Below are 26,902 nucleotides of genomic sequence, written 5' to 3'. Positions count from 1 at the left end.
AAGCAGGGTGTCGGGAGGGCGTGAGAGGAAGCTCTTGGGGAGCGGCTCTGATTGGGCGCCTGAGCCCGGTGCGGCTGGGGGCGGTGGCCCCGGCTGCCTCTCACGCCGGTCTCTGCGCAGGGACTGCTGTACGCGGCCTCCCACCTGGGTGTGGTCCAGGTGCCCGTTGCCAACTGCAGCCTGTACTGGACCTGCGGGGACTGCGTCCTGGCCCGGGACCCCTACTGCGCCTGGAGCGGCTCCAAATGCCTGCACTTCAGCCTCTACCGCTCTGAGGCGGCCTCCAGGTGAGAGCTTCTGAAGGCCCCGGCCCGCCTGTCCCTCCCTGTGCCCTCTGCCTTGGAGCACTGGCCGGGGCCCTCGGTAGAGTCACTCACTGTGCAGCTTCGGTCGCCACCACAGTCTTGGCGTTGTAATGTGACTATGAACTCGCTCCTTTTCTGACCCTCAGAAGTGGTGTAGTCCAGACAGTAAATTGTGTGCCTTACCCACCCGTAAGGCGGGGGCGTGATTTGGAAAATTAGGAAGTGCCGCAGCTCTGCAGAGCTTGGCGGGAAAGTCGAGATTCAAGTATGAGTGGATCTAAATGACAGAAGTGAGGGCTACGCGACATGGTCCATTAACGAACCCGTTGAAAGTCATCTTCAATAGAACTTGTCTGGGTTATAAAATAAATGTTCAGGCAGAACACTTAGGAAACGGAGGTAAGCCCAATCAGAATAGAGCAACGGCTAATCCCTCCTGGGTGTATATCCTCAGTGAGTTTTCTGCGTATGTGTAAAATTGAGTGCATTTCAAGCAGAAACGGGGCCTGCCACACTTGTGGTGTGTCTTGGCTGCACGCAGGGGGCAGCTGGTGCCAGTTTTTGCTGTTGTTGTTGTTTTAAATATTTGACTTATTTATTTTTAGGGAGAGGGGAAGGGAAGGAGAAAGGAAATACCACTGTGTGGTTGCCTCTTTCATGCCCGCCCTACTGGGGCTCTGGCCCGCAGCCCAGGCACATGCCCTGACTGGGAATTGAACCAGCAACCCTTTGGTTCGCAGCCTGTTCTCAATCCACGGAGCCACACCAGCTGGTGCCAGTTTTATAGATCACAAAACCAGATGAGGACACACACATGTACCCTGGGAGGGATGCACCGAAAATGCTGCTTGTCATGGTTGCTGGCTGCTGGATTGTGGGTGGTTTAAACAGTATTTTAAAATTATTTTTATTGACTGGTTGATTTTGAGAGAAACATTGATGTATTGTTTCACTTATTTATGCATTTACTGGCTGATTCTTGTCTGTGCCCTGACCAGGGATCGAACCCGCAACCTTGGTGTACGGGGACAGTGCTCTCTCTAACCAACTCAGCTCCCTGGCCAGGGCCTACAGGATGTGTAGCCTTTGTGCTCGGCTGAGGGTTTCTGAGTTTTTCTGAGTGCATCAAGAACGACTTTTCTTCGTTATCACACTGTGTTAGACCAGTCAGTGCGTGTGCATTGCTTTAAACGAGACAGCTGTGCGCATACAGAGCCAGCCGCCCTTCCAGACTTTTTCTTTTCTTTTTTTTTTTTTTAAGATTTTATTTATTTTTAGAAAGGGAAGGGAGGGGGAAGGAGAGAGAGAAACATCAATGTGCGGTTGCTGGGGGCTGTGGCCTGCAACCCAGGCGTGTGTCCTGACTGGGAATGGAACCTGCGATGCTTTAGTTTGCAGCCCGTGCTCCATCCACTGAGCTACGCCAGCCAGGGCCAGACTTTTTCTAAAGGCTCAGACTGCTTTTGTAGTTCAGGGAAGCGCTACAGTGACTTTTACTGGAAATACTTCGGAGACAGAGGGGCCTGCCTTGTACCCCTGCTGTGGGCCTGGTGGCCCCTGAGCCCTGGGCCCTGGCCCTCAGGGCCGCACCTCGGGTGGGGGCGCAGGCTCCCGGGGCGTTCCTGGCCTACTGCAGCCTCTCTTCGGTCCGCAGGCCGTGGGTCCAGGACATCGAGCGGGCCGATGCCCGCAACCTCTGCAATGCGTCTTGGACCAGGGCTCGGGTCGCTGTGCCAGCAGGTAAGGCGCCTGTCAGAGGCTAGAGGGGAGCAGGGCCCAAGTTGCTTAGAAGGTTCTTGAATTCAGGCACTGGGGGGGGGGGGGGGGGTCAGTGCTTTTCCTCCCGTCCTCGTCCCTCTGGCTTGCGAGCAAGGTGCTGGGATGTGAGTCACAATCCCCGAGCCCTCAGAGCTGCCACTGAGGCCTGAGGGGTGCAGCCCGGAGGGAGGTGGGTGAGCTGGGGCCTCAGCGGGTGCCAGGCCCCCCCCCACACCCTGTGCCTCTCCCGCCCACAGACAAGCAGCCCTGTGCGCACGTCAGGTTCCAGCCCAACACGGTGAACACCCTGGCCTGCCCGCTGCTCTCCAACCTGGCGACGCGGCTCTGGCTGCATAACGGCGTCCCCGTCAACAGCTCCGCCTCCTGCCGGGTGCTGCCCACTGGGGACCTGCTGCTGGTGGGCAGCCAGCAGGAGCTGGGCGAGTTCCAGTGCTGGTCCCTGGAGGGGAACTTCCAGCAGCTGGTGGCCAGGTATTGCCCCAAGGTGGAGGGCCCGGTGGCGGGCCGCGGTGGGAAGGTGCCTCTCACGTCGCGGGTGAGCGCGCCGGCCCAGGGCAAGGCCAGCTGGGGCGCGGCCAGGTCCTACTGGACCGAGTTCCTGGTGATGAGCGTGCTCTTCGTGTTTGCCGTGGTGCTCCTGCTGCTGTTTGCGCTCTACCGGTACCGGGACGGCATGAAGCTCTTCCTGAAGCAGGGGGAGTGCGCCAGCGTGCACCCCAAGACCCGCCCCGTGGTGGCGCCCCCCGAGACCCGGCCGCTCAACGGCGTCGGTCCTCCGAGCACCCCGCTCGACCACCGGGGCTACCAGGCCCTGTCGGACAACTCCCCGGGGCCGCGGGTCTTCACTGAGTCGGAGAAGAGGCCGCTCAGCGTGCACGACAGCCTGGTGGAGGTGTCTCCCGTGTGCCCCCGGCCCCGGGTCCGCCTGGGCTCTGACATCCGGGACTCCGTGGTGTGACGGCTGACCCGTGGACGAGCCCTCCCTGGCTCCAGGGGCCGTGAATGCTCACAGGGCGCCGGCTGGACTCTGGTGCCCAGCCCCTTGGGGGCGGCGGGGCCCGCGGGCCTGCTGTGCGAGCACTGAGGCCCCTCCGACCCAGAAGCCGTGGCCCCGGAGGTCTCGGCTGAAGATGGTCAGGCCTGCCTGGGTGGGCAGAACAGCGCTCCTGGTGTACACTGAGCCTTTGGTTTAGCAAAACCACTGAAAATGTGAAACGAGGATGAGACCATGCAGGATGATGCCTCGAGTACAGCCGCCCCGGTTCCGGCCCCAGCCTCACGGGCTCACGGCCTCGTGGGAGCCTGGGGGACCTGTCCGACAACGTGGTGGTGTGAGACGAGAGTTGGGAACCCCTCACCAGCTGGCTTGTTCCAGCCTCCGCCTTATTCGACTGCTGCAGGCGGCCCCTGTCCTACAGAGCCAGGGGCCACCTCGGGCTGCGTGGGTCCTGCCTGCCCGGCCGGCCCAGCTGTTACAGCCATCACCCCGTCGCCTCAGGGACCGGAGGGCACGCTGGCACTGCAGCCCCCACGGGGCCCCGGGCGCGAGCCCGCTCTGGAGCCTCCAGCCTGCATCAGGCCGTGGCCGCGATGATGGCGGGCTCAGTGGCAGCTCAGGAGAATTTATGACGATGCTCCCCTTTCCCTCGGAATGCTGGGAAGAGACAGTTGCCTGCCTTCCTCCGTCTGACCTGAAAACCTGTGACCCTGTCCCCTCTCCCACACCAGCCTTGTCTGGAGACCCAGTCCCCCCCACCCCCCACAGTTCGCCTGCCTCCACTGCCCAGCACAAGGGCCCCAGTTTTTGTGGCTTTTATATATATTTTTTAAATGAGATGCACTTTATGCTTGTTTTCTTGTTTCTTTTTGTTTTTTTAAAATAAAATCTAAAGAACTAGAGTTGAATCTCGGGCCTTCCTCTTAAAAGACTGTTGCTTCTGGAGGCTGGTCTAGTTTCCTGAATTCTGGGGGGGCTCTGCACCCCCGATTTCCAGGGGCTAGTGGGCCAGAGCCACCTCAGCCTTTACTCTGCTCTGGGGTCAGGGCACAGATCAGGGTTTTTTGTTTAACTCCTTTTTTTTTTTAATTTTTAAAATGCTCACACAGTAAATGACTTTTTCCTTTGGTAAACAGTTCGGCAAAGGCTGACATGTGCAGAAATTCACGTAATGACCCTCCGTGGTCAGGATGCAGCGGACTCCGCCCCCCACTCGACCCCTCCCTGCTCGCCGCCCCACGGGGACTTCCTGCTCGTCCCCGCGGTGGAGGCTCGGGCCCATGGTCTCCTAGGAGTCCAGTGTTACACTGGCGTCTCCAGGATCACATGCAGGTCAACATTTCTAAACCTTTATTCTTAGCGATTGGTAGAAACAAACAGAGGGACGACGGTGGCAGTGAGAAGGGGTGAGGCCCTGACGCGGAGGGTCCTTCCCTGCCCGGGGCCGAGGCTTCACCGCGCCAGCTCGACCGGGCCCGCTCGGCCGGCCCTGGCAACACAGATGTGACCTTGGCCACGGCTCGGCCGTGGAGAAGTTCTGCTACGGGGTGCTGGGCAACAGGCTGGGCCTCCTGTCACAGGACGATTTTGAAGGAGCTGAACGGGAGAAGAGGGGGTTGGTGTTCTGCCGTGGGAGAAGGCTGAGGACTAAACCCAAACCTACCCACCGCTTCCCCAAGAGTCTTTGGGGTGGGCTGCGTCTCGCCTGTGTCGGTCCCCTTTGGGGTACTCAGAGGGGGGCAGGGCTTCCGCTGGACACCGCCCCCTCAGTCACAGATGCCACAGACGGGACCGCTGTCATACCTGGAGAAGTCCGGGGACCGGGAGATGACGTGCTGGAACTCGGAAAGGTTGATGGTCCCGTCCCGGTCAATGTCGGACTCTTCCAGGATCTGGGAGGGGGAGGGCGTCACGCCACGGCCGTCCCTAGGCTTGGTGCCCCCTCCCCCACCCCCGGGCCCGGCCGCTCACGTTGTCGATGAGCTGCTTCATCTCCGAAGTGCTGAGCCTCGTGTCCTCGCCCTCTCCCGTGAGGCAGTTCACCAGCTGGCTCAGGTCTTCTCTGTTCAAGGTCCCGTCGTCGTCGAAATCTAGAGAGGCAGGCGCAGGGAGCCCAGAGGGACGGGGTCAGGATGAGGTCCAGCGACAACCCCCCCCCACCCCCAGCTGCCCACCAGCACCACCCAGAAGTCCCCGCGTGCCTCACCAAATATGCGGAAGGCATAGTGGGACTTGATGTCTGGTGTGGCCGTGTCACTGAACACGCTGAGGAGGTCCAGGAAGTCCTCAAAGCTCAGGCTGTCTCTGGTCGGGGAGGTCGAGAAGACCCTGCAGATGCGCTCCTTGAAGGGGTTGGCCTGGGGAGAGAGCCTCTGTGAGGGCCACGGGACGCAGCCTAGGCCAAGTTCAGACCCTCCAGGGGACTGGAGGGAACAGTTCACAGGGCCCGTGCCGGGAGCGCAGGCTCGTGGGGGACTGTGGCCAGCACTTTTCGGAAGGCCGGAGGGCCGGCGACCCAGCTGGGGCGGGGGCAGGGACGGCTAGTGGGAGTCAGAGGTCAGCCCGCAGGCAGGCCTAGGGGCAGAGAAGGAAGAGGAAGCCGTCCTAAGCAAAAGGAACATCTAACTAAACATTTGCTGTGTGACATGCACTAGGCCAGGCCTCTTGCATAGACATTTTCACGGCAGCCCTGTGGAGGCAGTCAGCCTCTGGAACAGGGTTTCTCAAACTTCAAGGTCACCCAATGCTCCTTCAAAGACAAGGCTTCTTTTGAAACTCTAGGAATGTGTTCCTAGAATCCCAATCTGAAAAACACGGTTGAAGCTAGTGCCACTGGGTGATACAGGTGAAGCCCTTGCCCCCAGGGAGTTAGGGCTAAACAGAGGAAAGACCAGAACGGGACCGTGACCGGTGACTGCAGGATCTCAAGAGGACCGCAGAGGGAGGGTGGGGAGCTGGCACCTTGAGCTCTGGAAGGCTGAGGATCTGCTCCAAGGACACTCGGGCCTGCAGTGACCCCTCCTCGCTCCGGTGCTCCTGGGGAAGCAGCTCACAGAACCGCCTGTGGGCTCTGGAAGAAGGAGGGGAACCCACTGGCCCACCTGCCCGTGTGTATCACACCCCCACGCCCTGCCGTGCTGCCCAGTACACACCAGGGGAGGAGCTGAGCCAAGTACAGAGAACTTCTGAGTCATCAGGGCTTGATAAGCCAAAGGGAGATAACTCACAAGACAGTATAGGCTGGGAGTCTGTTCTAGCAGTAGGTTATTCACTGAGGGCCTACTGTGTGCTGGACACTGGTTCCAGAGCTCCCTGAGGGGCGGAAAGGTTGGGGAAGGAGCCAGAGGCTGGCTCGGAAGCAGAGGGAGAAATAAGCAAACTCCAGGGGTTCCCTGTTCCTCCAGGCCTCCCTCTTTGCAGCAGCTACTCTGAACCACCTGGGCCGCAGCACCACCTGCTCGCCACCGGGATTTCTTTGGCGAGGGAAGCCCTGGCCACATACAACTGCCAAGCGGCTAGGAAGGGAGTTCCAGCCCCAGTTCAATCCCTCTCCTGGAGTGTAGTGTCAGGCAAGGCACCAGACTTCTCCGGACCGGTTTCGTTGTCCCCGTCCCTCCCCCGGGAGGATTAAATGAGGTAACGCAGGGTAACTCAGCGCCGTCCCCTGGCGCAGGGGTAAGGGCTCAATAAGCGTTAACGGTTCTGTTATTCAGGTAAAGGTGGGAGAAGGAGCCGTGATCCCCAAGGCTTCTCTGCAGAGCCGCAGCGGCCCCCGCCGGACTGGGGCCGGAGGTTCGGTTATGCAGAAGCCCGCGGAGCGCAGGGCCAAAAAGCGCCCCTTTGGCCGGAGGCTGTACAGCTGGGTCCCCGACGCCGGCGGAGAGGGTGTGCCCGCAGCACGGCGCCGCCCCGGGCTCGGGGCGCTGGGCTCCAGTTCCGGCTCAGCCGCCGACCTCGGACGGGGCCCTGCCGCTCCCTCTGGGTGGCCTCAGTTTCCCCGTCGGTAAGAAAGAGCCCCCCGAAGCCGTTTCTAGAGGATCCCGGAGGCGAGGTTCGAGGCAGCACTTACAGGAGGATTTCCTGCTTGGTCAGGAACGTCAAGTCCTGGAAGGCGGAACAGGACTCGGAGTCAGCGGGCCGCCGGAGGCCGCGCCCGCCCTGCCGCCGGCACCGGGACGCCGCTCCCGGGCGCAGGCCCGCGCGCAAGCTCCCCGGGGCCCGGTGTCCCGCGCACCTGGTATTCGGCCAGCAGCTCCTTGGACAGACGGCTGCCCGAGCTCCCCATCGCCGCGCCGCGCGCAGAGTTCCGCTAACTCGTCTCGGGACGCCGGCAACTTTCTCACTTCCGCCCTCCCGCCGCGTCACCGTCCCGTCCCCTCAGCAACCGCTGCGGAGCCACCGCCCCCGGGCGCGCCCCCTCCTTGAGGCTCCGAGTAGTTCCCAGCGGGTTCCGCCTCCGGCTGCGGGTTCCGGGCGGTCCTAGCGTGTTGGAGGCGTGGCCCGGGGCGGGGCCGGACGCTCCGGGGCGGGGCCCAGGCCGCACGGCCCCGCCTCCTGAAGGTGGGCGGGGCGAGCCTAGCGGGGGTGCGAGCGTGCGTGCGTGCGTGCGTTCCAGTGTTCCGGGTGCGCATGCGTCGAGGGCAGCACTACCTCTGGCACCTGTAAGAACTCTGCACAGGGGGGTCACGCGGTGCGCCCTCCTCACCCGAAGTGAGCGGTGGCGGTAGCCTTGGCTGGGCTCCGGTAAAGGGCAGCAGGAAGTCTGTGGAACCAAGGTAACCGGGAAACTCGCTGAGTGGCCAAAGGCCATCGGCTTCCCCGGCGCCGCAGGACGGCTTTTCCATCCAGACGTTGTACTACCGGGTCCCCACCTGACGTGTTGCAACCCCTATGTCGCCTCTGCAGAAAAAAAAACCATAAACTCGTTGCTCACTGAGGCTGTTTACTGAAGACCGACTGAATACCAAACGCTGTGCATACTTCCATTCTTATAACAACCCTGCAAGGTAGGTTCCCATTCACAAATGTATGAATGAATGAACTTACACTATTGCAAAAGGTGAGGGTTCCGAGCTGCTGAGAGGAGGAGGTGGCGAGATTGAATATTAAGTGTGGGGTCGCTTTCCCTCCAAAAAAAATTTATAGAAAAAAAATGGGGCCAAATGTAAATTGTGATTTTTCTCTGGCCATTAGAATAAGGGTTGTGTTTATGTAAATGTAAATGTTTCCTGCATTAAGAAAGTTCGCCCAAATAAAAATTTAAAATAAAATAAAATAAAATATTCTCAGAAAAAAAAAGAAAGTTCACCCAACATATATAATTTTTAGAATGTATTACTTTTGTAATCAGAAGAACAAGTAAAGCTTATTGGAAAATGAAAGTGAACTCTCTGGAAATGGAATTGCATCATGTGTTTTCTCCCCTTTCGTGATTGTTTCAGGTCATTGAAACGCCCCATGGCCATTTCACAGGGTTCAAATGAAACGTCCTATTTGCTGCCTCCAAACAAGGAGGACTGGGAAGGGCGAGGCATCCCTGACTTTGTCTACGGGCAACAGGAACTCCTGTGGGAAGGGGTTCAGTGGCCGGAGTATGCACCCAGTCGCCCAGACGCGCTGCCGGGGCCTGGCTCTCGTTTTGATTCTGCTCTCTGCTCTGCCTGGAGGCAGCGGATGGACCTGGGGCTGTTTCGCTATTGCCTGGGGGAGCTGCAGACCCAAACCCTCCCTGGTGCCGTGGGTTTTGTGGCTCAGCTGAATGTGGAGCGAGGGGTGCAGAGGAGGGCCCCCCAGAGCATCGGCAGCATGAGGCAGGCGTTTGACCCTAAACAGTTTAACTTCACCAAAATCCGGCCGGGAGAAGTCCTCTTCCGTTTGCGCCGAAAGCCTGATCTCCCCGGTGCGCTCCGACAAGAGGATATCCTCGTGATGATCAATGTCAGCCCCCTGGAGTGGGGGCATGTGCTGCTGGTGCCGGAGCCGGCCCTGGGACTCCCCCAGCGCCTGCTGCCGGGTGCCCTTCGGGCTGGGCTGGAAGCTGTGCTGCTGAGCTCACACCCGGGCTTTCGCGTGGGCTTCAACAGCCTGGGTGGCTTGGCCTCCGTGAACCACCTCCACCTGCACGGCTATTACCTGGCCCACAGACTGCCTGTGGAGAGGGCACCAAGTGAACGCCTGGACCCTGGGGGCCATTTGCACCTGCTCCAGGCTGTCCCAGCTCCCGGCTTCCTCTTCTATACCGGTGGGCCAGAGCCGGACTTGGAAGCCTTGATAAGCAGGGTATGTCGAGCCACTGACTATCTGACTGACCACGAGATCGCACATAACCTGTTTGTGACCCGGGGAGCCCCACCTGGAAAGACTTCACCTTCCTCGGCTCTCACGGGGGTCCGGGTCATCCTCTGGGCCCGGAAGTCCAGCTTTAAAAGGAAGGAAAGTGAGGCCTTCAATGTTGCCCTCTGTGAGCTGGCCGGGCACCTCTCTGTCAAAACATCCCAGGACTTCGGCAGCCTCACAGAAGCAGCCTCTCTGGCCCTCATTCAAGACTGTCTGCTGCCCCCAGCGCAGGCGGAAGAGGTGCAGGCAGCGCTGGTGGCCTTGGCTTCCCAGAAGGAGCCATAAGCCTTCCAGGGAATACTTGTTTTTCTCACCGGTCTATGTCCCTTTCAGCAGACCGGCCTATAATGGTCATTTGGGCACTTTCATGACTGCCTTCTCACCTCTGTCAGCCTAAGAGGAGGGATCAAAAACCAATAAAAATGGTCTCTTTAAAGAGAAGAGACCTGGGAATAAATCAAATGAATGCGCTCTCATGGATGTACCTGCTTCTTCTCACCTTTCTTCTTGGAAAAGCCCCCAGGGATGTCAAACTTACCGTTGAGAAGGGGGCATGCACAAGAGTCACATACATACTCCAGAATACCCCCACATCCTCTGATCCTGCCCCTCTGCTTGTTTCTCCTTTGTCTACTGCCGCCTTCTTTGTCCTTATCTGTGCCCTGCATCGGGCCCTGCTCCATCCAGGCGCCCTCACTGTAGCCCATTCTCCACCTGCTTGACCACCTTTGATTCTCCAGCCCCAGCAGTGAGTTGAGAGCTCTTCACCTACTTTGTCTCGTGTGAAAACATGTGGTCCTTGCAGCTTTAAAGGTATGGGTTCTCTTAGTGCCCCCCCCCCCCCCCCCTTAACAGATGAAGAGATGGAGGTGGGCAGACGGAGGTTTAGGAACTTGTCTGAGGTCACACAGCTCATCACAGGAGCAGAGCTGGGACTGCAGATGCCAGAAGCTGAGCTGGGGGCACGCACTTGGGACTGCGTCTCCAGGCAGTTCCCCTGAGCAGAGGCTCAGGTCCCCAGGCCTCTATGAAGCCTCGATATATTTAGAATTTCGGAGGTTTGAATCCTAAAAGGCATTATCAAGTCTCATGGGAATGAGGTAAAACATGTACTATAACCCATCTCATAGGAAAAATATTGTAACTGAAATGTAAATGTGTGTGTGTTGAACATTTACGTTTCTACCAAAGCTTTTTTTGCCCGCCCTCACGTGTTTGGCACGCCTCAGTCATTGTAGCTTCGTACCTCTTGCTGCAGCCCTCTGCACAGAGGGGCGTACAGCCGTTACAGCAGAGCGGATTCTGTGTCCAAGGTGGTGAGGCCAAACATCAGGACCTTTCCAGTTATTCCACAGGACTGATGTTCGGAGGAAAGCCTTCTCTGTCCCAGCTAAGTTTTTCCATGAAAATGGGAAAAAAGCCAAAAGGCTTTCTTTATGGTGGCACTATACTTTGTAAGTTCTTAAGAAGGGGAACTTTTAAATGGGAGGTTTCTGTAAGCTTGAGAATGGAAGACTTAGGGGTAGCGGTAGGAAGGGCTGAATCCAGCCCCCAGGCCTCTCCACCACTCTGCTTGCTTGTTGATGAACTAAAAGGCTTTGGATTTGATCTAACAGGAAACCCTGAAGAGTTTCAGTAGGGGGGTAATATTTGCATTTTAGGAAGAAGACTTCAGCTGCATGGATGGATGGATGGAATCAGGGAGTCCAGTGAAGAGGTTGCTGCTGAATGTTAGCAATTCGGGCAAGAAATGGCGATGGTTCAGACCCTAGAACAGTGCCTGGAACACTAAGCACTTGTTGAAAGAATGAGAAAAATGAGTGTCCTGGAAGGCAAAGGACTTCAGAGCATTTCAAGGAGTGGGTTATTGAGAGTATCTTAAGCTGAAGAAAGATGGAGAAGTCTGTGAATCAGAAATAAAGTGTCCTCTAGATCCAGCCACATGGGGTCATCGTAAAAGTGACGAGGTGAGCCGAGTTGGGTGGAAGTGGTCATTAGAAGTCAGCTGGAGCGGACGGACGTCAGGAAGACAGCGAAGGAGCAGTCTAATAAGGCGGCTGTTCCTGAGTGGAGCTGCCTCAGCCCACCGGGCAGAGCGCCTCCAGGGGAGGTGTGCTTGCTAATCGTGGCTGCCCCTCCCGAATGCAGACGCTGCTCAGGCATGGTTATTTATAAATGTCAGAAAGGCAAGCAGATGTGTCTCCCCAACAGGGCTGGCCAAATTCCAGGCTTTGCCCGAAAATTCAAAAGAGGGAGGGAGTGGGGTTGAGCGAACAAGCGTGGCAGCGGAAGGACTACAAGTCCCATGATCCACCCTGTTAGCTGCCACAGGAAGAGAGCGTGGCCCGGTGGGTGTGGCCTTCGGGAAGCCCCGCCTTCAGAACGCTGCTCCAATGGGAGTCGCCTTCGTGTCTATGGTGACGGTGGGCGGTGGCAGCCAGCCTGTGGAAGGAGAAGCCACCGCCTCAAGGATCGCGTAGCTAAGAGTGAACCCGGTGGGGAGCGGGCTCCCCCTCGCGATCGGCAGGGACGGCGAGCCCTGTGGAAAGAACAAGGAGGCGGTCCCGGAGGCGCAGCAACACCTGGGGCAGGAAGGGCAGGCATGAGCAACCAGCTGAGTCCAGTTCTAGGCCACTAGGGGCAGGCGCAGCGGTCCGGGTGGGCAGAGTCCGCAGGGGGCTCCTCCTCCGCCATCAGGGCCGGAGGGGTCTTAGCTAGTGGGTGCCCGGCCCCAGGGTGTGCACACAGAGAAACTGAGTCATGGGACAGGTAAAGGGCTGGCCTAGGGAACCTTCGGTCTTAGGCTCTGGTTTAAAGGCAAAGCCCCCTGCTCCAGCCATCCCCTTTGTATGCCATGGCCTTGGCCTGCCCTGTTCAGCTCCTGCTGCACCCCGGTGTGTTGTATGGTGTGACCTTGGATGACTGGGGCTTCTCGGCGAACCCAGCATAGTCACAGGCATCCCGCGACCCCCATGACCTACCTGGAAACACCCCGCTTTGCAGTGGGGTTGTCTTGTTCTAGAGGGGCAGCAGCAGCACCCCCTAATAACACCGAGAAGGTCCTCAGGGCGCACTCCTGCAGGCCTTCCCGGGCCTGGAGGGAAGTCTCATCTGTCGCTCCCATCCACCTGTCCCCCAGAATCTGAAGGATGGAGCCGACTACCTGTAAGAGCAGCGAATCAGAGGAAGACTATGTTGAGGAAGAGGAGTCCGAGGAGGAGTGTGATAAGGAGGAAGACGCCATCCCTCCCGACCCTTCTCAGCAGACACTCTCAAAGGCGGACTGTGAGGCGCTGGGGAATGAAGTTGCCTTATCCATTGTAGCCACGAAGATTCCAAAAAAAGACATAGCCCCAGCTCGCTTAGATGATTTAGGGGTTGGGAGAAGGAAGAGAAAGCAGAAATGCAGGTAACCGGTCCCTGGATCCCCTCATGTGCTTGGCCCCAGAGTCACACGCCCTCGCTTCCCTTCGCAGTTGGGCTGGGACCCGGTGTCTTCCCTCTGGCCTGGGGAGGACGGCAGGGAATCCTGGAGCATCGTTAACCTTTTGGTGCGACAAAAACAAGCACAACTCAGAACCATTGGGGCTGGCTTCGTGTAGCATTTCAGCACGTGTGTATCACCCTGGCCCTCCAGAGGCCTCTGGAGGAAATGAGTTGCATTGGGAATTTGCTGGGCGTCTCTTCACCCGGGCGCCTGGCAGCCTGCAATCGGCGCTTCTGTCGTGAGTGCGCCTGATTTCTGCCCTTCCTGCCTTCCAGAGCCCTGGCCATCAACCTGACCAACTGCAGGTACGAGAGTGGTAAGTGCCGGGCTCGTCCCTCTCACCACTGCTGTCCCTGTGACTCTGGGATGGTCCCAGTCAGGCTTCCAGCCCCCGGACCTTGTTAGGCTGGCCCGGAGCCCGAACTGAGCCCCCTGGCTTGGCCACTGGCAGGTTCGGAACCCCTCGGCTAAGAAGGAAAAAAATCACTCAGACGCACCACTGCCTCACCCTTTTCAGTTTTTTATCGGAGACACGACCCGGTTAAAACCATTGTTCCCAAGGAAGTTCTTGAGGCGGCTTCAGTGATTGTTTAAGAAAATACCAGCTGGGTCAGCCATGCCTTTCTCCCCTCTTACCCCCACTGTCATCTGTGCAAGGGGCCACCCACAGGGTGAGGTGCCGGTCTGACCCCTGCTGAGGGTCAGCTCTGCAGGCCAGGAAGCGTCCTGATTGCGAGAGGGAATGACGGGGACAGACAGGCAGGCTCTAGTGTCCTCTGTCAGGTTGGGGAATGGCCCCGACGGTTTTGTGCACTTGGAGTTGTCCCACGGCACCTGACGTGCCCAGCCGCAGTGAGAACTCCCTCCCTCTTCAACCTGCTCTCCAGTCAGGGCTGCTCCTTACGCCACCCAGACTCAGTCCCAAGGCCTCTGCCGATGCCCAGGCTGGCCCCGTGACCTCCCTCCACAGTGCGCCGGGCGGCCCAGACGTGCGGCCTGAAGGAGGTGGGGGAAGACGAGGAGTGGACCGTGTACTGGACAGACTGCGCTGTCTCGCTGGAACGCGTCATGGACATGAAGAGGTTTCAGGTACAACCTCCTGACCCGAGATCCCAACAGAGCTGCAGCCCCAGAATGACTGCCTGCACCCGTTCTGCCAGGTGCCCAAGGCTGCCACCTGGTGGCCGCGCCCCCGTGCAGAGCATGCAAGGCCATGGCCGGGGCGTGTGCTCCAGTGCAAATACTTTCCTCCGGAATCTCTGGAACTTCTCTTATCTGAAGCAGTGTCTGCTGTGTGCGTGGGGGCGTGCGTGCCCAGCTGGTCCCTCCAGGGCAGGCCCGTTCGGAGTCAGGGCCAGCGGAGGGATCCAGCCTTCCCAGCAGCTGAGCCTAGCACCCCACATCCACTCGGTCTCGCGGGGCCCTCTGTGGCTGCGAGAAAGCCAGACCGGGGTCCACCAGACGATTGTGACTTCTTCATGGAACTCTCGTGACCCTCTAATTGGGTCTTTGTGGTGGTGAGGGATAAAATAATTAAAAAGGGGCCTGCAGGCTTACTTTGAGGGGAAACCTCAAAATAACCTTGTTGAGGGGACCGCAGCCTGTCCCACCGCGAGAAGAGGCAGACACTGCCTTTACGGTCTTCTCTCATCAAGCCCTCAAACACGAGCCTGAGTGGCAGCTGTCTTCTGCGAGGAGGAGCACCCCGAGCCTCGGGGGCTCACGCGGCTAGCCAGGGGGACAGCCAGCCAGAGAGCCCCGAGGCGCGGTGACAGGCCGCCTGGGTCAGATGGTGCCGTGCCCTCCTCGGGCTGCTCTCCAGTGTCCTTTCCTCCATGGGGAAATGTCTTCTCATTTGCTTTGTGCCGCCACACACCAGCCACTCACAGAACCAGTCTCCGTGTTCTCAGGGACGTCTGGGTGGCACTAGACGGCCCCACAGCCTTGCGTCGCCCTTCCCGCTGAGCCTCATTGGCTAACCCCGGTGTCGCCGTGTTTTGGGGAGAGAGGCTGAGGAGGGATTTCCCACCTGCCTTAGGGCATCCTCCTGTTTTCTCCTTGGGTTAGGAGGCAAGGTTTACCTCCACTGACTACCTTGACCTCCCCAGTCCTCCCCTGCCTTCCCGATGCCCGGACCCCAGGAGCAGCCGCTTACCCTGGGGGCTGGCGTAAGCAGCTGGCTCCGTTTTCAGAAAATCAACCACTTCCCGGGCATGACGGAGATCTGCCGCAAAGACCTGCTGGCCCGGAACATGAAGCGCATGCAGAGACTCTACCCCCTGGAGTACCACATCTTCCCGCGCACCTGGTGCCTCCCCTCGGAGTGAGCGGCACGCCGCGGCGGAGGGGGGTCGCCGTCTGCGGTCCCTGCACACTCTGGCTCCGTGACCTGGAGCATCCCAGGGGGTGGGAGTGGGATGCCCTGAGACTGGGCGCTGCAGCGAGAGCATGGCCCCGAGGGCAGGAGGGACTCCAAGGGGCCCCGGGACGGCCGCGATGCCCAGGGACCATCTGACCAGCAGCCTCTGTCCGCCCGTAGCTACGGGGACTTCCAGGCCTGTGGTCGTCAGCGGAAAACACGAACGTTTATCTGCAAGCCAGACAGCGGCTCCCAGGGCCGCGGCATCTTCCTCACCCGGAACCCCCGGGACATCAAGCCGGGAGAGCACATGATCTGCCAGCAGTACATCTCCAAGGTGAAGGGCGCCCCGGGGCCGCTGGGTCCCCCTGCCGGCACAGGTTGCCCGGCTCTCCCAGAGCCAGGGAGGCCGCAGGGGTTGGGCTCCGCCCCTTTCTGCCGCCCCTCTCCTATTGGAAGAGCGCTTGGAGCCCTGGCGCAGAGCCAGCCTATCGGGGTTTGAATCTGAGTCTTTGCACTTTTTAGATACGCGGGGCTTGGGCACCTGCCTTACCCTTTCTGTACCCCAGTTTCCTCACTGGTTAACGGGGATAATAACAGTAACGACGTGGTCATTGTGAAATTTAAGCGAGGTGTTACACAGTCAAAGCGCGCAGGACCCTGGGTAGTACAGAGTGTTACCCCTGCGGGCAAACACTCAAAGCGTTGCCCTCCGCCCCCGCCCCCCACCCCCACCCCCACCCCGGGGCCGGCGCTGCGCGCCCAGCCCTTCCTCATCGACGGCTTCAAGTTCGACATGCGCGTCTACGTCCTGCTCACGTCCTGTGACCCCCTGCGGATCTTCATGTACGAGGAGGGCCTGGCCCGCTTCGCCACCATGCCCTACGTGGAGCCCAACCAGAACAACCTGGTAAGGGGCGGGGGGGCAGCCCTGGGGACGGGCAGCACCCCCCCCCCCACCTTTTCCACTGCTAAGTGCTGAGGTGTTCTGGGGAAACCGAGGAGAGGGGCTTGTGAGGCAGCTGGACGGTCGCCCAGGACAAGGAGCGAAGCCGGTGAGCGCTCCGGCACCCGGCCGGGAAGGGAGGGACAGCACGGCCCTCCCCCGGGGGGCGGGGCGGGCAGGGGGGCAGAGGCACAGGAGGTGAGCGGTCCCCGGTGCTCAAGAGGCAGTGCAGAGCTGGCGAGGAGCGCGGCCCCGAGGCCACAGGGCCGCTCTCTCCCCAGGATGACATCTGCATGCACCTGACCAACTACGCCATCAACAAGCACAACGAGAACTTTGTCCGCGACGACGCCGTGGGCAGCAAGAGGTACGGCCCACCCCGTCGTCTTCCCCTGTGCCTCGGCCCTAGTCTCAGTGGCTGCGAAACCGAGACCGGCTCTTGGGAGGCTGACTGCTGGGGAAAACTCGGCCTTGACAGACCCCTGTCCTGAGCGTGACCACCCAGGGAGGCCCCTCCCCCCAATAACTAGACCCTGCTGGGAGCTGGCGGCCCCCCCTGAAAGCACAAGGAGCCCAGGCATGGCCTTAGGGCTAGGGAGCCTCCTGCCTGCAGCCCCGCCCCACTGGCCAGGACGAGGTCTCCCTCTGAGCACTGGGCCTCACAGGAAGCTGTCCACGCTCAACGCCTGGCTGCGAGAACACAGCTACGACCCCCGAGAGATATGGGGGGGCATCGAGGACATCATCATCAAAACCGTCATCTCGGCCCACTCGGTGCTGCGCCACAACTACCGGACCTGCTTTCCCCAATACCTGAGCGGGGGCACTTGTGCCTGTTTTGAGATCCTTGGTTTCGACATCTTGCTGGACCACAAGCTGAAGCCCTGGCTGCTGGAGGTGAGGACTATCTCCTGGGCTTTGCAAAGCCAAGGTCCAGCCCTGGCTGGTGTGGCTCAGTGGATTGAGCGTGGGCTGCGAACCAAAGGGTCACTGGTTCAGTTCCCGGTCAGGGCACATGCCTGGGTTGCTGGCAGGGTCCCCAGTAGGGGGCATGCAAGAGGCAACCACACATTGATGTTTCTCTCTCTCTCTCCTTCCCTTCCCCCTCTCTAAAAATAAATAAATAAAATCTTAAAAAAGCAAAAACAAAACCTAAAAACCAAGGTCCAGAGGCCTCCCTGAGCAGGACAGCTGGGATGGGAGAACACTCAGGTGGGGGAGCAGAGGATGGGGTTGCGGCGGCGCAGGGGCAGGGAGGGGCTGCGGCAGGCCTAAGATCTCCATACTTTGCACCTGTTGGGTCAGATCTTGGTGGTCTCTGGCGTCCACTGTAGGAATCCAGGTTTTGGATCCCAGGAGTCGCTCGTGTAAGCCTTGTCTTCAAGGACCGCGTGTCTGACCAGCCAGTCTGATTGTTGGTTGGGCCTTGTGTGTGGTCAGAACACCCAGCCCCGTGGCTGAGGCCGCCGGAGGGGGCGCCTCTCCCGCACCCTCCCGGGGCCTGCAGGAGACTGCCGCCCGCTCAGGCGGCCTGGGGGCGGGCGGATAACAACTCCTCCCGGCAGGTGAACCACTCTCCCAGCTTCACCACGGACTCGCCGCTGGACCAAGAGGTGAAGGACGCGCTGCTCTGCGACACGCTGGTCCTCATCAACCTGCGCGGCTGCGACAAGCGGAAGGTGCTGGAGGAAGACAAGCGGCGCGTGAAAGGCCGGCTCCTGCAGGGCCAGCAGGAGTTGCGCGAAGCCAGGTAGCGCAGTCGGGCGCCCACAGGCGGGGGCCTTGCGTCCCATCCCGCCCCGCCCCGCTATGGTCTCATTTCCCTGAGGAAAAAAACCCTCCTCCGGGTGGAGGAGGCGGCCTGGAGCCGCGCTGCTATGAGAGACAACGCGTTGTGCGTAGATGATACGCCGCAGGGCGTGGACACTGGTGTTCATAGTGCGGAGGACGCGGTGACGCGTCCGCCGTCCTCCCTTCTCCCTCCTCCAGCTGCTCCGTCTCCCCCGGGGCCAGTCAGGGTTCCTCGGGGCATGCGGCTGTGCTTACAAACACGCAGCGCACGCACATGCTTGTATTTATTATACCAACTGCTTCTCCCCCTTTGCCTCCCGGCCAGCAGCACGACGCGCACACTCGGTGCGCCGCGTAGCCGTGTGTTTTAGAGCTGCTTCGTGTTAGCACCTGAGCTGGGTGCAGCTTCATGAGCTGTTTCGTTTTTAAACAAAGTTCCTCTAGAAACCACTTCCTGAGAAAATTTATAGCCATGAGCCCTGCCTGGTGTGGCTCAGTTAGTTGGGCATCGTCTTGCCAAACAAGAAGTCACCAGTTTGATTCGATTCCTGGTCAGGGCACGTGCCTGGATTGCGGGTTTGAAGCAAGCAATTGATGTTTCTCTCCCCCTCTTTCTCCTGCCCTCCCCCTCTCTAAAATAAATAAATATATTTTTTAAAAGTTTATAGCAATGAAACACAAAACAGTTTAGTTGTTCAACATTAGGGGACAGTTCGTCATTTTTTGCTTTGGTTTTCAGGGGATTGTTTAAATCAGGTTTGTTCGCCCACGGCTGTTTTCCTTGTAAGATGGGTTATTACCACGTGGGGATTTATTGCTGATACGGAGGAATTACAGTTAACGAGGCATAAAAATGAATCTGAATAGATTCAGCATTAGCATAATAATGCCGTTCCCCCCCCTCCCCCGCATGGCAAGATGCAGGGCCAGCGTGTGCTGGGTTTGCGCGGCCTCCCTGAGGGCCTCGCCCACGGAAGGCCCACGGACGTCTGCGTGAGCAGGGGCGAAGGGTAACTGTACACACCCTGGGTGTTCGCGCGAGACCGCACTGTGCACAAGACTTGCTGAACCCCATCTTTCAACGGGGACGAGCGGTTGAAAACTACTGAACGTCATGAACACACTCATACATGAGAGTGCTAGGCAGCGGTTTAGAAATGCTGTGTGATCCCGCTTTCATCCAAAAGGAGAACGGACGGAAGGAAGGAGGGAGGGAGGGAGGGAGGGAAGGCCAGTGGCCAGGGCGGTGCAGGGCGAAGCCAGGGTTCAGACGCAGGAGGTCCTGCCTCGGCCTCTGTGCTCAGAACCAACATACCAGCTGCATCGTAAGACTGTGGGCAGTTTTTTTTTTTTATCATCTTTTCTGCTCCTCTAGATTTTCTGAAATTAGAAACCCAATTTCTATAATCAGGGGCCTGTGAGACTGTGAGGACTTGGTGTTAGCCTATGAGCAGACCCCACTGCACTGAAGACGAAAACCAGATTTCCGGAAGTCGAGCCTGTTTTCATTACCGTACATGGGCGGGACCGGCCACAGATGGGCTCCCCAGCCCGGCCACACGGGCAGGGGCCCGAGAGGCCGGGGAGCTCGGGGGAGGTCCTCGGAGCTTCGGCCAGCCCACCTGTCCCGCTGCCTCACCCAAAGCTCGGTTTCCGCAGGCGCGAACAGACCGAGTTGTCCCAGGCGGCGCTGCTGGACCAGGAATGCTACGAGGATTCCCACCTTGGGGGCTACCGGAGGATCTACCCCGGGCCCGACACAGAGAAGTACATGCCCTTCTTCAAGCACAGCGGCTCCCTCTTCCAGGAGACGGCGGCCTCCAAGGCCAGAGAGGAGTGCGCCAGGTACTTCGCCCTGCCTGCTCCTCTCCCCACCTGGGTGGGGATGGATCCGGAAGCTGACCTGCTCCCCAGCAGGGTGCAGAGGATGCCAGACGCTGGAGGAAAGAGGGATGGACTTACGCAGTTTATTGGTCTTATGGCTCAGTTTAGGAGGTGTCCCATTTCCCCCCGCAGCCCCCGCCCATCAGTCCCCCAGACGGACCATCATTCCCTGCTCTTTTCCGATCCCCGTTCTCCCTCACTGCCCCCCCACCCCTTCCCCGCACAAGTTCTCCAGTATCTGAATCTGCTGTATCTCGTCAGGCAGCAGCTGGAAGAGATCCGCCTCAAGCAGGAGCAGCGCGACATCTTAGACACGAAGCGGCGGAGGGAGAACAAGGAGCAGAGCCAGGGGGAGTCGGCAGGGGAGAGGAGCTGCTGCAAGACCCGGCTCCGGGGCTTCCCCACCCACCTGGCCTACCGGAGCCGGAACCGGAAGAAAGAGGTGTCTGGGGCTTTGTGGCTCTTGACTTTCTGCAGGAAAATGGGGTAGGAGTATTAGAGAAGGGAATCTCTGCTGTCCTTTCCTCCTCGTTTGAGACGGAGAGAGAGGAGTTCCTAGTGAGTCCATTGAATCTGGCCTTTTGGAACAGGAGGTGAGAATGGAGAGCAAGAGGGACCGGCACTAGGGTCAGAGAAGGGGTGGTGGAGAGCGGGCAGGAGCCCTGTAGTCATCCGTTGGTGGTCGGGACCCACCATCCGAGATCCTGCATGCATCTCCCGTGTACCTTGTAGCTGCTACCAGGATACTCGGACACCATGCAGCCTCAGGAAATCGTGGAGGAGGAGGAGCTGGAGCGGCTGAAGGCCCTGCTGCAACGGGAAAACCTCATCCGGAGCATGGGCATTGTAGAGCAGATCACCAGCATGGTGCACCCCAGCAACCGGGACCAGAAGAAGCTTCACGAGTATCGGGTGAGGGTCGCCGTGCAACATCTCGCACAGCAGGGAACAAGGGCGGTGCCGGCACGCCACGCTGGCTGCGGCCCCAGGAGGCTAATGTGACGGTGGCTGGCACTGGAGCCTGGGCAAGCAGTCTGTGCTGGGCCTCAGGAAAGGGGCTGCTGGTTCCTCTTACAGCTGTCGCCCAAGCTCCCTTGCTTTTAGTGACATCCAGCCATGTGCAGCTCCCTGCCTTCTCACAAGAGACCTGTTTGCTATAGCCCTATCTGGCAAGGACCCCAAACCCACGACTGACCACCACCTTCGGTGGCTTCTGTGTAACCTCTCCCTGGCACTGCCCGTGCCGTGGCTCTAAGGAGTGATAAGTAAAGCCTTGGGCCTGCAAAACAGCTGCCGCATTCACTGTTCCCTGGGGTAGTGGCAAACCCGATGGGTCCTGTTTTTGTTGAGCCCCGGAGAAAGAACTGGTTAGGCAGCGGCTCTGGCCTACAAGAGGTTTTTCTGTTGTCAGTGTCTCCCACCACTCCCTCCAGACTCACGAGAAACGTGGTAAGAGGCTGCTTTTCTCCTCTAGTCTAGATCTCATCCGGACGGGCTGAGCAGTCAAGAACTGCCGTCTATGAGTCTGTTCCCATTGGTCCTCCTGAGCGGGGCGGACAAAGAGCAGGGCCCTCCTCCTGTCCTGCAGCCAGTTCGATCCCACGAGTTGATCCCCAGGATCTTAGGGCCACTGCCACGCATGAATACTGCACTTCTGCCTCATGCCCGGTACTACCTACAGCCCAGGAACGTCAACTGGATAAGAGATCCGGCCGCCTTTGTCCCCTGTTCATTGTCAACGAAGAAATCTGACGAGCGCTGTTTTCCCATTCCCAGAGTCAGGCCCGATAGCCGTAAGTATGCAAAACTAGCTATGGTCACTGAGGTCCCACCAGCAGGGATTCCAGCTGGGATGCTCCCAAATATAGTGCGGCATCTCCAGCAGCGCGGGAACGTGGGAGGCAGTGGAGCCATCTGCCGCCTCCTCTGTGCTGGAGCCTGGTGGTGGAAATGGCAGAAACAGTCCCAGCACTCCACAAACACAACAGGGAAATGGACAAGCAAACGCACCGATGACAATACAGTGTGGGGAAAGATGCTGGAGGGAAGCACAGGGTGCCATTCCTCTGTGTTGGCCATTGAGCGACAGTTGGGAAAGGGTCGTAAGTAGCAAGCAACTCAGGGGGCCCCATGTTTCCACTGCAGAAGGCCAAGCCAGCAGGAGGCTAGAAGCCATAAACAGAGCCATGGCAGGATCAGTGCCATCCTGTTTAACCCCAAGGCAGGGCTACTTTCTGCAACGGGAAAGAGTGGTAAGTAGCCCGTGGACTGAATGCACCTTGCCCTCCATCGTCCACTGTGGACACCAAGCAGCCAAGGCCCAGGACCTCCCCCTCTGCCATGCCTCCGCACCCCTGATGCAGAGTGCCACTGCGGCCCTGGACATCAGCCACCACAGGTAAATGCAGGAAGGAAGCCCAGCACTCAAGCTCTGCTGGAGAACCCTTCAGCTTTCCTAAGGGGCAAAGGGCCTTCGAGCGCTGCCCAGTGAAAAGACTGCCACCAAGCTTGAGTCTGAAAAGCCCTGGCCAGGAACTCGGTTTGCATAAGGCACAAACACAAAGACACCAAGAATTCCTCGATACCGCAAGAGTATTTCCGGACCAGGGAAGACCAAACAACGAAGACAGGCGCCAGGGCCGGCCTTGCACTCACCTCCGCCCTTCAAACCTGAGCCTGGATTTATCGCTAGATGATGGGTCTGGACCCTGGTGCGGCCCGGGGCTGGAGTTGATTCGGGAGACAAGGAGTTCGTTTCTCCAGAGGAGCCGAGTGCCCAAGGCACGGGGCTGTCGCCGCCAGAAGACCGCCTTGGGGACGCCCTCCCGCCGTCGGGGAGACTGGCCAGCCTGGGCCGCCGTTGTGGGGAAGGGTTGGCCCTCGGCAGCTGAACCCGTCTTTTTATTAAAGTTTATGCCGTTTTGCAGGATCGCCCTCCACCTCATTCAGACTCTCGCCTACCAGCAAAGCTCTACCCGTACTTACAGCAGGGACGGGTGGGCGGTGCAGCTCTCTAAGCCCAGGGCCCCCCTTCCGCCGGAAGCTGGAGGGACGTGCCCCGCCCCCTGTCCTCCCCCCCAGGCCCCCCCTTCCTTCCAGCCCCTGCACTTCCGGTTCCGCCGTCTGGCCTCGCTGGTCCGCATTTCGGGCTGCAGGGGGTTCTGTCGACATGGCGGGTGGTCTGGGCCTCGCGCTCGCCGGGCGTGCCCGCGCTGTCGTCGCTCGCTGTGGCCTCGCGACCCGAGGGGTGGCAGGCCCAGGCTCTATGGGCCGCGAGCCGGATCACGATACCTACTGGGAGCCGGAGGAGCGGGAGCTGCAGGAGGTGGAGAGGTACCAGCTCCTTTCCGGGCCCTCGGCCTGAAGGAGGGTCTCCGGCCCCGGCGATCCAGGCCGCGTCTCCTGGGCGCCGGGCGTCCAGCCGTTGCCTCTGCAGCGGCCCGTGTTTCTTATTCCGATCAGAGACGCAGGGGAAGGTATTCAGCTCCTTCGGGACCACGGGTCCCTTCACCAGTGACGAGTTTCATCACCCGTGTAGGGAGTCCGTTAGCCCAAGTTCTAGGCGTTAGGTTTCTGGGGCGGTGAACGAGGAGGAGGCCTAGCGCTCCGTGATTTAGCCCGAGACTCTTCAGCCACCCAGCTAGCTCCCACGCATGGCTTCTGCCATTGGTTCTCTTCTCCAGCGCCCTGAGACGACAGAAAAAGGCCATTCGGTTCCAGAAAATTCGGAGGCAAATGGAGGCGCCAGGTGCCCCACCCAGGACTCTGACGAGGGAAGCCATGGAGCAGATCCGGTAAGACCCCCGGTGTCTGGATCTGCTGTGCTGGGGAGGGAGGGATACTGGGCCAGATCGTGTGGTTTTCCTACGTTCTTTTATTAGCATTTCAGATTTCTTAAAGATTTCGTTTATTTCAGAGGAGGGGGAAGGGAGTGAGAAAGAGAAACATCGGTGTAGGGGAGATAACAACAACATTGCGTTGCCTCTCGCGCGGCCCCTACTGGCCGGCGTCCCAGGAATGCGCCCCGACTGGAAACGGAACCGCGATCTTTCAGTTCCGGGGCGGGCACTCGATCCACCGAGCCGCACTGGGCGGAGCTCAGATTTCTTTTTCTTATTCATTCGTTCTTCTTTTTCTTTTAAGAGCGAGAGAAGGAACGAAAGGAACATCAGTTTGTTGTCCCACGTTTTGTGCATTCACTGGTCGCTGGCATGTGCCCTGACCAGACCGCAGCCTTGGCGTCTGGGGCCCGCTCTTGCTGACTGAGCTCCGGGCCAGGGCTCATTTATGGTTTCTTACGGCAAAGTAATGGAATGAACTGCCATAAACCCGTCATCTGGATTTAAATTTTTTTAACTTTGTGACACAGTTGGTTCATTTTGCTGAAATTTTAAAATTGTCAACTGCAGACCTCACAACATTTAAACACTAGATAGTAAATCAGGACGTTCTTACTCTAAGAACCAGAGCTCTGGGTGCTTTCATGGTTATGCCCATTTTTGAAATTCTTTTCTCCCTTCACCCCGGTACCACTTGCCTCTATTTCTAGAGCTGCTTTTCCCTTTCCTTCCTGAACACCCCTGCTTCCTCCTGTTGGTTAAATGTCCCTGTTTTCACAGTCATTTTCTCTCTGCATATTTCCCTGCCTAACAGCAGCCACCCACCCACATAGCTTCAACCACCTTTGCTGTCGGCTTATGACTTCCAAAGCCATCATCTTCAGTCCGTGTTTTTCTCCTGACCCCCAGCTGTGCACCAGACGCCTCCATTTGGATGCCACACAGGTTCCTCCAACTCAGCGTGTACAAGATAGAATCCATCACTGTTCCCGACAGTTTAATCCCGCTCCTGATTTCGCTATAACCCTGAATGAGCCCGCAAATCAGCCAAGCTAAAATCCTGGTCTTTGCCTCCTTCTCTCTCACTGCCACCACCTCAGTCCACCTTGTCTGGATTATTCTGATAGCCTCTTGCCCGAGCTTTCCACCTCTAGTCTTGCTGCCGAAGGACCACCACTGGATTGGGCTTCAAAATGAAAGTTTGCTCATGGCATTCTGCCCCTTAAAAGCTTTCCTTGGTTTGCTGTTGCTCTGGGATGAACTCCAGACTCCTCAGCACGGCGTGATCCTGCTCCTGCCCTCGCTGTGGGATGAGTTATTCCCCACGAAGACGGTGTTCTGTGCGTTTCACATGCTCGCTCTGCCATCAGTCCTTTTGGTCTGTGTGGTGTCCCCCCCCCCCCCCCCAACCGGCTCACTAACTCCTTTGCACCCTTTCAGACCAGCTCTAACATCGACTTCCCGGAGCAGCTCCTGGGCCACGCTGCCCAGGTTGGGCCAGCCTGTTCTTGGGTCTCCGTCGTGGGAGCTCTCACAGCATCCTGTGCTGAGACCCATCACAGTGTTGTTCTGTGTTAACATATCCGTCTTGGCCCCCGGATTGTACGGTCTTTGAAGGGAAGGACGGTCTTCACGTGGTCACTGGGGTTCACGGGAGCGGCTGTGCAGGGGGAGGTGGTCAGTCAGTGCGAAATAAAGTGATCGAACAGCGGCTGGGTGTTGCTGTCGGAATGTGGGATGGAGCACAGCCTGCGTGTTCAGCTCCTCTTCTCGTGTAGTTACCACTAATATTATCAGTCAGCTATTCTGATAGAAGACTTGACCGTTTGAAAAACTGCTTCGTTTTCCTGTAGGTACTTACATAAGGAATTTGCAGAGTCCTGGTCAGTCCCCAGGTTGGCGGAAGGCTTTGATGTGAGCACCGATGTGATCAGAAGGGTTTTAAGGAGCAAGTTTGTTCCCACATTGGAGCAGAAACTGAAGCAGGATCAGAAAGTCCTTAAGAAAGCTGGGCTTGACCACGCGCTCCGCCAGCTTCCGGGCTCTGGGGAAACCTGGAAACTGCTTCCCACGTGCCACCCTGCGTCAGGAGGTGAAGCCTCATCCCAAGGTCAGGGTCACAGCACAGCTTTGAAGGTGGTGGAACCGAATACTCACAGTACAGACCCACCGAGCAGACAGAAGAGAAGGAACAGCGGGATCCACAGCCTGGCGAAGGAGAGCTTTGCGCCCGTGGCTGCAGCTGGAGGTCATCGGGGAGAGCTGCGGAAGCGTCCCACCTCGGACTGCGGGGGCACCGGGGGAACCGACAGTGCCGGATCGCCGAGTGCGGTCAAGCTGGAGGAGCTGGCGGCAGGAGAACGGGGTGGCCAGAACTTCAGCAGCAAAGTAGTGCAGCAGGGGCGAGAGTTCTTTGACGACAACGGGAACTTCCTGTATAGAATCTGAGCTGGAGCCTGACCTGTGGAGGTGCTGCGGGAAACCCCGCTGGGCAAGTGCGTGAATGACCGGCCGGTACAGCCCAGCTTCCGGGAGTTTGGCTCCCCCTGGTCTGACCCGTCCGGACATTCAGTGCTCACCCTTCTTGCTTAGGCTCTCTGTGTTTCAAAACCAGCCCGAGTTGCATGTGTTAGGAATTTCTGTTGTACCTGCAAACTGTGTTTTGGAGGAATTGAAATGTTGGCCTTCTGACTTGGTTTATTTCTTGATTAATGAACACTAACAGTTCTGAAACTGCTTAGTCAGTTGGTTGTTTTCATTATGTGCAAAATAAACTGAAATGCAGCAGTGTGATCGCTGGTTCTGTGGGCTGGGAGGGCTTACCTGTGAAACCTGGTGTGGGAAGGGAGGGGCAAAGGGCCCCTTGTCGGCGAACGCTGGCAGGGAGACAGGCCGGGGAATCCCCGCAGAGAGCTCTGTGGGTCACTGCTCAGTGCTGGAATCTGACAGGTAAACAGGACATGGATTTTTTTTAGTTGCTAAGGTTGTAAAAGATCGAGATGTGTGTGGGGTTTGATTTTTTAAAATGCAAGTAGACAAAGGCTTTGGGGCCCTCATCAGCTCCAGTCCCTTTCAAAAACAAAAAGTATCTCTTCAGTTTCTCACATCTTGGCAACAGTGTTATGCTGGAGGCAAGAACAGATAACAGGCCCCTTTTAGCAAATGACACCATTGCAAAG

The 26,902-nt window shown here is 58.5% G+C and overlaps 5 protein-coding genes across 8 annotated transcripts in view; 4 read left to right on the top strand and 1 right to left on the bottom strand.

The window, feature by feature from the left end:
• SEMA4B (semaphorin 4B) overlaps positions 1 to 3,954 on the top strand; it is a 32,653-nt gene extending 28,699 nt beyond the window's left edge. For all 3 annotated transcript variants that reach the window (XM_036012336.1, XM_036012334.1, XM_036012335.1), the window contains exons 13-15: positions 121 to 287; positions 1,960 to 2,045; positions 2,321 to 3,954. In XM_036012336.1, coding sequence (XP_035868229.1) covers positions 121 to 287; positions 1,960 to 2,045; positions 2,321 to 3,042 — 975 coding nt within the window. In that variant the 3' untranslated portion in view covers positions 3,043 to 3,954. The remainder of the gene's footprint in view (positions 1 to 120; positions 288 to 1,959; positions 2,046 to 2,320) is intronic.
• Positions 3,955 to 4,414: 460 nt separating this feature from the next.
• CIB1 (calcium and integrin binding 1) lies at positions 4,415 to 7,457 on the bottom strand. The gene is made up of 7 exons (XM_028502321.2): positions 7,316 to 7,457; positions 7,151 to 7,185; positions 6,043 to 6,151; positions 5,288 to 5,438; positions 5,053 to 5,171; positions 4,885 to 4,973; positions 4,415 to 4,677 (listed from the first exon to the last, which is right to left on the bottom strand). Exons 1-7 carry the CDS (start codon positions 7,364 to 7,366, stop codon positions 4,656 to 4,658), a joined length of 576 nt encoding a protein of 191 aa, XP_028358122.1. The 5' UTR covers positions 7,367 to 7,457; the 3' UTR covers positions 4,415 to 4,655.
• A 233-nt stretch (positions 7,458 to 7,690) lies between these two features.
• Positions 7,691 to 9,816, top strand: GDPGP1 (GDP-D-glucose phosphorylase 1). The gene is made up of 2 exons (XM_028502350.2): positions 7,691 to 8,087; positions 8,523 to 9,816. Exon 2 carries the CDS (start codon positions 8,539 to 8,541, stop codon positions 9,700 to 9,702), a length of 1,164 nt encoding a protein of 387 aa, XP_028358151.1. The 5' UTR covers positions 7,691 to 8,087; positions 8,523 to 8,538; the 3' UTR covers positions 9,703 to 9,816.
• Positions 9,817 to 9,940: 124 nt separating this feature from the next.
• Positions 9,941 to 23,573, top strand: LOC114488603 (tubulin polyglutamylase TTLL13P-like). 2 transcript variants are annotated; one of them, XM_036012332.1, is made up of 15 exons: positions 9,941 to 10,165; positions 12,557 to 12,826; positions 13,180 to 13,220; positions 13,875 to 13,993; positions 15,097 to 15,227; positions 15,444 to 15,600; positions 16,030 to 16,173; positions 16,491 to 16,576; positions 16,875 to 17,106; positions 17,775 to 17,959; positions 19,660 to 19,845; positions 20,146 to 20,326; positions 20,617 to 20,796; positions 21,359 to 21,677; positions 22,030 to 23,573. In XM_036012332.1, the coding sequence occupies exons 2-15, from the start codon at positions 12,567 to 12,569 to the stop codon at positions 22,284 to 22,286; spliced, it is 2,478 nt and encodes an 825-aa protein (XP_035868225.1). In that variant the 5' UTR covers positions 9,941 to 10,165; positions 12,557 to 12,566; the 3' UTR covers positions 22,287 to 23,573. The 2 variants fall into 2 exon arrangements, with proteins under 2 accessions (XP_035868225.1, XP_035868224.1); XM_036012331.1 differs by having other exon boundaries at positions 21,359 to 22,172.
• On the top strand, positions 22,995 to 26,513 carry LOC114488605 (neugrin-like). The gene is made up of 3 exons (XM_028502351.2): positions 22,995 to 23,217; positions 23,568 to 23,678; positions 25,577 to 26,513. Exons 1-3 carry the CDS (start codon positions 23,054 to 23,056, stop codon positions 26,169 to 26,171), a joined length of 870 nt encoding a protein of 289 aa, XP_028358152.1. The 5' UTR covers positions 22,995 to 23,053; the 3' UTR covers positions 26,172 to 26,513.
• Positions 26,514 to 26,902: the final 389 nt, after the last annotated feature.

This window comes from Phyllostomus discolor, chromosome 12, assembly GCF_004126475.2.
Source record: "Phyllostomus discolor isolate MPI-MPIP mPhyDis1 chromosome 12, mPhyDis1.pri.v3, whole genome shotgun sequence".
NCBI classification, from domain to species: Eukaryota; Metazoa; Chordata; class Mammalia; order Chiroptera; family Phyllostomidae; genus Phyllostomus; species Phyllostomus discolor.
This window is presented reverse-complemented; position numbering and strand designations above follow the sequence as displayed.

Excerpts from the sequence above, each read along its gene's own strand:
- CIB1 (XM_028502321.2), bottom strand. The coding sequence starts at position 7,366 with ATGGGGAGCTCGGGCAGCCGTCTGTCCAAGGAGCTGCTGGCCGAATAC. Across the intron at positions 5,439-6,042 it reads TCAGCCTTCCAGAGCTCAAG|GCCAACCCCTTCAAGGAGCG; the intron begins GTGCCAGCTCCC and ends CTCTCTCCCCAG. Across the intron at positions 4,974-5,052 it reads TGAAGCAGCTCATCGACAAC|ATCCTGGAAGAGTCCGACAT; the intron begins GTGAGCGGCCGG and ends TCCCCCTCCCAG.
- GDPGP1 (XM_028502350.2), top strand. The coding sequence starts at position 8,539 with ATGGCCATTTCACAGGGTTCAAATGAAACGTCCTATTTGCTGCCTCCA.
- LOC114488603 (XM_036012331.1), top strand. The coding sequence starts at position 12,567 with ATGGAGCCGACTACCTGTAAGAGCAGCGAATCAGAGGAAGACTATGTT. Across the intron at positions 16,174-16,490 it reads AGCCCAACCAGAACAACCTG|GATGACATCTGCATGCACCT; the intron begins GTAAGGGGCGGG and ends CTCTCTCCCCAG. Across the intron at positions 17,960-19,659 it reads CAGGAGTTGCGCGAAGCCAG|GCGCGAACAGACCGAGTTGT; the intron begins GTAGCGCAGTCG and ends CGGTTTCCGCAG.
- LOC114488605 (XM_028502351.2), top strand. The coding sequence starts at position 23,054 with ATGGCGGGTGGTCTGGGCCTCGCGCTCGCCGGGCGTGCCCGCGCTGTC. Across the intron at positions 23,218-23,567 it reads GAGCTGCAGGAGGTGGAGAG|CGCCCTGAGACGACAGAAAA; the intron begins GTACCAGCTCCT and ends TCTCTTCTCCAG. Across the intron at positions 23,679-25,576 it reads GAAGCCATGGAGCAGATCCG|GTACTTACATAAGGAATTTG; the intron begins GTAAGACCCCCG and ends GTTTTCCTGTAG.